The sequence below is a fragment of the Talpa occidentalis genome, unplaced genomic scaffold, assembly GCF_014898055.3.
Source record: "Talpa occidentalis isolate TD23 unplaced genomic scaffold, MPIMG_talOcc4v2.1 talOcc4.15, whole genome shotgun sequence".
Classification (NCBI taxonomy): domain Eukaryota; kingdom Metazoa; phylum Chordata; class Mammalia; order Eulipotyphla; family Talpidae; genus Talpa; species Talpa occidentalis.
This window is the reverse complement of record NW_023601543.1, coordinates 545051-554386: the sequence shown is the minus strand read 5'-3', so window position 1 is coordinate 554386 and position 9336 is coordinate 545051. Positions and strand designations below refer to the sequence as shown.

The 9336-nt window shown below is 72.8% G+C and overlaps 1 protein-coding gene across 1 annotated transcript; it reads left to right on the top strand.

Annotated features, from left to right (window-relative positions):
• Window positions 1-6076: 6076 nt before the first annotated feature.
• On the top strand, window positions 6077-6903 carry LOC119246403 (EKC/KEOPS complex subunit LAGE3-like). Its single transcript, XM_037512768.1, has 3 exons — window positions 6077-6336; window positions 6494-6620; window positions 6766-6903. The coding sequence occupies exons 1-3, from the start codon at window positions 6077-6079 to the stop codon at window positions 6901-6903; spliced, it is 525 nt and encodes a 174-aa protein (XP_037368665.1).
• The last annotated feature ends 2433 nt before the right edge of the window (window positions 6904-9336 follow it).

The following is a 9336-nucleotide window of genomic DNA, read 5'->3' as shown; positions in this document are numbered from 1 at the left end:
CGTCAGCCGCCCGGGCGGGCGGAGGACGCGCCCGTCAGGCCTGCGGGCGGGGCACCCCGCGAGCGGCTCTCGCCCGGGCCCGCGCGCCGAAGGCCGGACGGACGGACGACGCAGGCCGGACGGACGCCGCCGGCCCCGCGAGAAGAGACGGGCCCCGGCGGGCGCCGTGAGGAAGGAGGCGGCCGCCGCCCGCGGAAGGAAGGAGGAAAGGGAAGACGCCCGTCCCGGCCGGCTCCGAAGGCGAAGACGGCAGGAGAGACGCGTGCGTGCGTGCGTGCGGCAGCCGACCTCCGGGAGGAGCGAGACGCCGCGGGCCTCTGCGAGACGTGGGGCCGCGGCCCCGGCCTCCATCGCCCGAGAGGAGCAGCAGCGAACGGCCCGGGCCTGGCGTCTCGGCGCGGTCTGTCGCGGGGGGCGCCCGACACCTCACGGAGAGCCGTGAGCGCTGGGCGCCCCCGCCCCCGCCGCCCCCCCCCCCGGGGCCGGTGGTGATCCTCGCTCCCGGCCAGTGCCGTCCAGCACCCCCGGGGACCGGTGGCGACCGTCCCTGACGCTGTCTGGGTGAGGCGGCTGCCGCTTGTGGGTACCGCGAGCTCCTCGTGTCCCGTTTATAAACTAAGCCCCGTGGTGGTTGTTCCTGGAGCCTGAGGTTCCATGCAATTGTGTAGGTGGGCGAGACCCAGAGACTTGGACAAGGGTGTGGGGGGGGGGTGGCTTGTGGGGAGGGCTGTGCACAGACAGGTATGGGGCTTGCGGAGGAGGGGCATGACTAGGTGGGGGGCTGGCGTGGAGGAGGGGCGTGTGTAGGTGGGGGCTCCCCATGACCCACTGAAGAGGGTGGGCTGGGGAGACTCAGGAGCACCTGCCCTCTGCCCCGTGATTCAACGCACGGGTCCGAGGGAGCCGGGAAAGGTCAGTGTGGCAGGCCCTGACCGACCTCTACCCTCGAGTCGGGGGACCCTAGGCAGGGCCCTCTTTCCCTGGCCACAGAATGGAGCCCCCCTCAGCCATGGGAGTCACGCCGGGTGGACCGGGCACTGCACTGTGATGTACCGGCCACCCCAGGACCGCCACTGGCCCGGAGGGGCGGCTCTGGCCAACCCAACAGCCGCAAGGCGTGGCCCACCACCAGCCTGCAGACGGCAGATGCCAGAGGCGGGAGCTCAGGAGCCCCGTGGATCGGACACCCCCAGCTCGGCCGGGGCAGAGGCGGGCTGCCCTCTGTGGTCGCTGGCGCCGCAGCGGTTCGCGCCACCCCAAGCCTCGGGCATCCAAGGGCCCACGGGCGGCACAGCGCGATTCTGAAGATTCGGCGCCAGCCCAACACAAAGCGCGCCAACAAGGCCGGGCGGCGCGCCCCACGCTCCCCCGCGGCCCTCGCCTCTCCCCCCACTCCCGGGACCCCTTGTCCTGCCCTGGCGCAGCCCCTCTCTGCCCTTCCACTGTTTCCTCCCCCAACGCCTGCAAACTGCTGCCCTCCTGGGCTCCTGCTCCTCTCAGCCGAGGAACACAGCCGCGAGGCAGGTCAGCTCCCCACAGGGGCTGCGGAGACCAAAGAGCGCGGGGCAGACCAAACGCTTCTCTCTTACCGCCAGATGGACAAAGAGAAGCATAGAGATCGGGCCGGCGGGAACGAGGGTGTGCGGGCAGCAGGGCCTCTGTGAGCACTGCTCCGAGCGCTGCGGTGCGGTCTCCCAGAAGGAGCCCCTCCCCGAAGACAGATACTGGCACCCAGAGTGACGCCGGTGGTGACGGCCAGGAAGGCCAGCACACACAGAGCTTGCGTGTCTTTGCCAGCAATCCCTGGGGGGGCGGCGAAGGAAGGGGTGGGTGTCTGGCAAGAGGAGGAGGTGCCTCCGGCGGAGGTGGGGGTCCCACTGGCAGGCGGGCAGCTCCAGACACCGGGGCCAGTGACAGCTGCGATGGGCATCGGAGGCAGCTCCAGCTCCCCTTCCCGGCGACAATGCAGCCTCAGGCAAGGCACGGAAGGCTGCGGGCTACCGGGGAGGTGGAAGATAGGGGTCCCGGCAGCGGAGCTCAGCCAGGGGTGGGCGGTGGCCCTGGACTAGTGTAACGCGGTCTCCCGATGTTTCACCGCCGATGGCTCTGCAGACCCGGCCCTAGGGAGGATGGATGGGGGGGGGCAGACAGGGCGGAGAGCAGAGGCCTGTGAACGCGCTGACGGCCCCTCCCCCAGGGGCCCCACAGACACCGGCCACAAGATGGAAGAAGGACCTTTATTAAAACCAGGGTGAGGGCACAACGCCCCCAGGAAACCTCGGGGCAGCAGGCAGGGCTGGGCTGACACAGGCCAGGATGGGGGAGTCCAGCCACCTGGGCCCTGGGTGCCCTGGAGCCGCTGCCCCCTGCCCAGCCCCCAGAGCGCCTCAGGGAGAATCATCCAGGTGAGGCCAGGGCCCCAGCCCTCCTCGACCGGGGGGGCCGGGAAGAATGCGGCCCTCGCTGGACAGCATCTGGAACTCGTCGACGAGGCACTGCATGTCCACTGCAAGGAGGAGGGCGTGGGCGGGGGGCCGCTCCAGGGCGACACCAGCCCCCCGGGGCCCCAGCTGCAACCCACGGACCCCTGTCCGTGTCCCGCCCCCTCGGCCGCACTAGAGCCCGTGAAGGCTCCCCAGGGTCCGGCCGACCCCGGCGCGGCGGGCGGGGTGCAGGGCCCTCGCCGCGCAGGGCGGTTCTGGCCACGTCGGCGCAGCCCCAGCACAGCCGCCGCGCGAGGCGCCCAGACCCCTGGGCCGGGCGGACCTGCCGGTGGGTCAAACAGCGCTTCTCTGGGAGACAGGCGGGGAGGGCAGGCGGGCCCGGCAGGGGCGCCAGGCCAGGCCAGGCCGGCCTCGGCCTCCTCCCCGCGCCCCGGGGGCCCCTGGGCAGGCCGCGCCCCCACAGCCCCCCCGTGTCTGGGCTAGAGCCCCGGACCTGCCCACCCCGCCCCAGCTGGGCGTACCGAGTCGACGGTTAAGCCGGTCGATCTCCCGCAGCAGCACGGGGCACTGGGCCGGCACACGGGGGACGGAGACAGTGTCAAGGCATCTGGCCCCAGCCCGCGCCACCCCGGCGGCTACAGCGGCAGGGAGCCCCCGGCGGCGAGAGGCAGCCTCCCTCCCCGGGGTGCCCCCCCCACCCCGACCCCGACAGCCAAGGCAGCATTACCCGGGGGCAGGCCCCGGCGCTGGGGGCCAGCGGCTTCCTGTCCTGGCGGGGCGGGTGCAGGAGCAGCCCCTGGCCTGCGGGAGCGGAAGCCCACGTGCGGCTCCCCCGGGGCGGGGAAGGAGGCGCAGGGCGGGCAGGGTCCAGGCCCAGGCAGCGCTGCCCCCCCTGCAGAAGGTACCCGTGCTCCGACCAGCAGCTCCACCCTTCTCTCCAGGCCGGCCTTCCCGGGAGCCGGGGCTTCAGGTCGGCCGGGTCCACCCAGCTGCCTGGGGGCGAGGGCCCGGGTCAGCGGGGCCGGCGGGACCCCGGCCAGCGCCGCCGCCCGCCTTGCCCCCTCCGGCCACCCAGGCCTCTGGGCTCACCGGAGCGGGGGGCCCCTCTGGCCTTGGCGCCTTCCTGCGCCGTGGCCCGAAGCTGCCACTGCGGGGCTGCCTTGGTGGCAGAGCCCCCGTGTTCTCCCAGCGACGCGGCCCGCTGAGAGGGTCCCGGCCTGTGCGCGGGCAGCTGAAACACACGTGTCTCGCTGCCGGCTGCGTGTGCGTGTGCGGGGCGGGCTGGCACGGGCCGAGGAGGCAGGGCCTCCACCAGCGGGCCCCCGTCTCCAGCACTGTGCCCCTAGACGGCCGGGGAGGGGAGCGGGGTGCTACAAAGGCCGGGGCCGTGTGAGGGGGCAGAGGATCGGAGGACCCATCCTTCAAGGGGCCGGTCGGTGCCGATCAGCTGCCAGCCCCCGCCTTCCCAGCCCCCTGGTTCCCGGCAGCCCCCGGGGTGCCAATCTGCCATCCCCCTTCATGCCAGGACCCCGCAGCCCCCGGGCTGGCCAGCCCTGCCATCCCCCTTCAACCCAGGCCCCCTCGCAGCCCCAGCCCCACACCAAGCACTTCTCTGACCCTGTGGGACAAGCCACCGGCACCCTCGGGCCGTGCCCCAGGACAGCAGCAGCGCCGCCAGCCTGGGTGCTGGGGCTTGGGCGGGGCAGGGGAAGGCGGCCCACTCACCGAGCCCTTCGCGGCTGGCTCTCTCCGGGGCTTGGCATCCTCCGCGCCCACGGGTTCCCACTCCTGCGAGCCGCCCGCCCCGGCTTTCTTCCCGCGGGGCTGCTTGGGTGACCCCGACACCAGGGGGTGTTCCTCCGCTCTCCCAAGCACCGACAGCCCAGAGATGGGGGGGAAGCTGGCAGTGGCCGGAGGGCGCCCCGCCGGGAGGGTGTGCGCAAAGCTGCCCGGCACAGCTTTGGACGCGCTGCCCGCCGCGGGCCACCTCTTGTGCTGCTGCGCCTTCTTCCTGGCGCTGCGCCGAGGCTGGAGGCTCGGCCTGTCCCCCGCCTTCCCGCTGACCCGGCCAGGCCCCCTCTCCGACGACGGCTTGCTGGGCGAAGAGACCTGCGACCCTCCTGCCGCCGCAGGGCGGTGCGCTCGGCCGGCCGAGGGGCCAGGCGCAGAGGAGCGGACGGCAGCCGGCGCGCGCAGGGCCCGCTTTGTGGGCGCCTCTGCAGGCTCCTTGCCGCCCCCGCGCCGGCCCGACCTCCCTTCTTGGGGGAAAATGGCCTCCTCCAAGATCTGCGTCTCCAGGGACACGTGGGAGGACGAGTCGGACGGCTCGGGGTCCGAGGGCGGCTGGTCGGGCGACGTCTGGCCCTGCAGGGCCCGGCGAGGGTCAGTGCATGCCCCGTCGCTCCGCCCGTCCCGCCCAGCCCGGGCCCCGCGAGCCCGTGGGCCCCCCACGCGGACCACGGGGCCCCGCGCACCCTGGGGGGGCGGCCCTGGACACGCGGCCCCGACCCGGCCGCCGCCACCCCCACTGCCCTCGCTGTGCCCGGCCGCGGGCCCAGACCTGCTCCCCGGTGGATGCGCCGTCATCGCCACAGGTGTCCATGTCGCCGGAGAGGCGGGGCGCAGCGACGCGGGCACGCGGCGCCCTCACCCTCGGGGCTGTCGGCCGCGGGCGGTGGAAACCGGTGGTCGCGAGGGGCCCGGACCCCAGTGCGCACGCGCATCCCGCCCGCCAATCGGCACGCCCTTCGCGAGCCCCCCACCCCCGCCGTGGTCTCCGCCAATCAAGGCCCAGCGCGCGCGGACCCCCCCCCCCCCGCCGAGGTCTCCGCCAATCAGGGCCCAGCGCGCGCGGACCCCCGCCGAGGTCTCCGCCAATCAGGGCCCAGCGCGCGCGGGCCGGACGCGGGCGGGCGACAGGGTGCGGGCGGCGCGCGTCCCGGTCCGTGCCAGTGCCCCCCGGCTCGAGTCCCTCCTCCTCCCCGATGAACGGGTGGTCTCCTGCAGGCTCCCCGGAAGGGGCCAGTGGGCAGTGGCGGACACGCCAGGGCCTCGCCTTCAGGGGCCTCTGCGGCTGGGCCTGGGGCGGGCAGCGGGGCTTCACGGGTGCAGGCGTGTGTCCCGGGGGCGGATGGGGAGCGCGCCCCCGAGCATGAGCCACAGAGGGCCCGGGCACGCGGGAGGCGGGAGCCGGGCCTTGGCGTGCGGGGCAGCGGCCCCGAGTGTCCCAGTGTGCTCCGGGGTGCGGGGGCAGCGGGGCCCCGGGCCAGCGCTCCCAGGCGGGGGCGGTGGGGGTGGCCGGCGCCCCCGGCCCGCGGTGCTCCTCCGCCGGCGGCGGCGGACCCGCCCCCGGGAGGGCACCCCGTCCTCAGCGACCGACAGACCGAGCGTGGCGGGAGGAGCGACGGCGCCGCCCGGGCCCGCGCGCGTTCGCGCCCCCCCCCCCCCCCCCGCACCTGCGGCGCCGACGGCGGGCCCGGCCGCCAGGGGGCGCGCTGGCGCGGAGAGGCTCACGTGCCGCGTGGCCGCCGCGCTCCCGCGGGGCCCGCCTGACGTCACACGCCGGGGGCGGGGCCGGGGCCGAGCCGCGCTGCTGCGGCGCGAGCGTCGTGGGCGCGTCCGGCAGCGGGACCATGCGCGCCGCGGGCGGAGGCCGGGACGAGGCGGCTGGACGCGCGGACGGCCAGGGCGACCCCGGCCACCGGGACCCCGACGCCGGCGACGCGGGGCGCGCGCTCGGAGCCGACGGCGCGGACGCGCTCGGGCCCGGCGCCCACGCGCCGTCCGAGGCCGCCGGGCCCGCGCCCAGAGCCCCGGGCAGCCGCCCGATCCAGTTGTATCCTACTTGCGGCACCGCGGGGGCGGGGGCGGGGGCGGGCCGGGCCCGGCCGGGGTAGGGGGCCCCCGAGGGACGGGAGGGTCGGCGCCCACCCTGGGTCGGGGGGTGGGGCGGCCGGAGCGGCCTGGGGTGCGCGCGGCCGTCCGGCCGTCGTGGGGCCCGAGGCCCGGCGGGAGCGCGGGGGGTTGCGCCTTAACCGAACGCCCGCCAGCTTCGTCGCGCAGCCCTTCCGGTCGCCCGTGGAGGCGCACGTGGCTCGCCAGGCGCTGGCCCGCCGTGACCAGCCCCTCCCCGGGGCCGTGCGCGCGGAGCTCCTGGTGTCCGGCAGCATCCTGTCCGTGTGAGTGCCCGGAGGGCCGTGCGGCGGGGGGGGGGGGGGGGGGGGGGCGGGGGGGGGGGGGGCGGGGGCGGCTCGTGGGCAGGCGCAGGGCGGCGGGCGGTGGCGCGCGGTGGGCCGACGGAGCCGCCTCCCCCTCCTTGCAGCCTGCTGACCGCGGAAGACCCGCCCAGCTGCGAGTGTCCGTCGCCGCGTTCCTGGAGCAGCTCTCCGCGGTGGTGCGGGCCCTGCAGCGCTCCGGGCCCCCCGTGGTGGTGAAGCCGAGGCCGGAGTTCGGGGGCTAGCCTCCCCCGGGTTCCCACCCCCCCCACCCCCGGCCACGCCGCCTGGCGCCCGGGGGCCGTTGCGGGGGGTGTCGGGGGCTCCGCTGTGCTGGCGCCTGCTCGCTGGGGGCTGCCCGCGGGAAATAAAAGGGACCCGCCATCCCGACTGTCTGCTTCCGTCCAGCGACCGCCCTGCCCCCCTTTCTGGCCCGGCCCCGGTTTGCAGGGGCGGGGCTGGGGCTGGGGCCGGGGAGGCCCCGCTCGTTCGGGTTCGGGGCCATCCGGGATGCTGGGACGCGGTGGGGAGGGGCAGAGGCGGCCGTGGGGTGCCATGGAGGGACCTGCTGCCCGAGGCTCGCGGGTCCTCCTACCTGCGCCGCGGCCCGGGCATCTGTCACTGTCTGCCTTTGCCCGCATAGCATTTTCTGCCTCCACTTCCTCCTGCCACGTGAGCTTTTCAGCCAGAAGGTGTTCACTGAAGCCTTGTGCGTGCACTTTCATGTAATTGTGGGCACTTTCCCTACCACCTTTGGTGGCCACCAGAGAGAAGGCAAGAGGCGCACATCCAACCTCGGGCCTCACGCACACCTGAGTCCCAGGGCTCTCCCTCAGCGGTCAGGTCACTGTGGGAGGCCGCCCCTCCCTCCCTCCCGGCTCCAGGTCCCTCACCACTGCATCTCCTCAGTGAGGGATCTTAAGGCCCGCTCGGCCCGCAGGGGCCAGCCCCACAGAGGGAGTAGAAGCAGAGCTTGGGGCTGGCTTGGTTGGGAAGAAGAGGTGCTGGTGCAGGGCTTCAGCCTCCGGTGGGGGTGCTCCCTCCCCGGGATGTGGCCCTGCAGCCCGGAGCTCAGCCCTGGCAGCTGTCTTCCACAAGCAGGTGCACGTTTGCTCCAGGGCGGTCGTGTCGTCTCACCCTGTAGAGCCCACAAGGCACGGGCAGGCTCTCCATCTGCGGGCAGCGGGTGAAGGAGCGTCCTGTTGCCCTCAGTGGCTCTTTCTACCAGAGCCAGTCGTTCTACCGCGCCAGTCGTTGCGCAGCAAGCCCACAGGCTGGCAAGGCAGGGAGGCTGGTGGGCCTCCCAGCCCTGGCGAATCTCCACTCTCTGCTCGGGCTCCCCCTGGAGTCCTGCCCCTCTGCGGCCCCTCGTCCTCTCGTGGCCGTCTCGCCGCAGCCACCTCTGTGATGCCGCCCTCACAGCCCCAGGCGCATCCACTCACGCAGGCCCGCACCACGCTCCAGGTGCCCCCCATCGGGCCCGCGCGCCCGGGTCCATGCTCCCAGGCGCCTCCTGCATTCAAGGCCGCAGGTGATGGCCACGGAGGCCACCGCTCACCCGACAAGCATCCCGCCGCTTTCCGCTTCCCCTCTGGTCCGGGGCGTTGGGCCAGGATGGTCTGCCGCTGTCCCCGGGAGCGCTCTGCTCTGACTGCGTGTCACCGGAGGCACCTGTCCCTGGGGGCCGGCGGCTCGGCGTTCCCGCACTCGTCCGTGACTGCGTCCTGCCGTGCCGTGAGGCCCCGTGAAGCTTAGGAGTCTTGCCTGGGAGGCGGGCGACATGCCCCCCGCAGTTCCCTCTCCACACTGCTGGAGCCCCAGGCCTGCTGACCCTTCCTCCCCGCCCGGGTGCGTCCCCCTGGTGCTGACCGGTGTTGTCGGGTCGGCCCGAGGGAGCCTCAGCACACACAGGGCTCTCCCTCCGCCCCGCCTCCCGCCCACGGCAGCTGCCGGCTCCGCCAGCCTGTCCCCAAGCGGGCACAGGGCGAACCCTCCAGGCCGCGAGCTGGGGCACTGGCGGGGCTCGCCTACCTGTCGTCAGCTCCCAGAGATCACGGTCCTTCACTGCCTGGCTACACTGTCTTGTCAGGTTTTGGGGGTGCTCCCAGTGGCAAGGCGAGTCCCCTCCTTGTCTCTGCAGATGTGGGAACGTTCTGCATTGGCAGAAGTCGGGGCCATGGACGTTGCACGCAGGAGTGGCCGAGGCTGCAGGGCAGTGTAGCCGGACTACATATTTCGATTGACAGCTGGCCGCACCCTCTGCTGGTTCTGAGGATCTGGGTATTCTTTTTTTTTTTAAGGTTCAAGTGTTTATTTTTATTTTTTTATAATAAATTTTATTTTTATATTCCCCATACAATTGCAACCCCCTTATTTTGACCCCAATCCCTCCCCTCCCGCCCTCTAACCCCCATACAGTGTCTCTGGTTCATAGTTGTTTGTTGATTTTGATTTTCACTTTCTTATAGTTATTCGTTTTCCTGGTCCCTTACTTAAGTTTTCTAGATTCCTGCTATGAGTGAGACCATCCGGTATTTTTCTTTTTTTTTCTGGCTTATTTCGCTGAGCATGATCCCTTCCAGCGCCATCCATGTTGCTGCAAATGGCATGTGTTTATCTTTTTTGATTGCTGAGTAATATTCCATGGTGTATATGTACCACACCTTCTTGATCCAGTC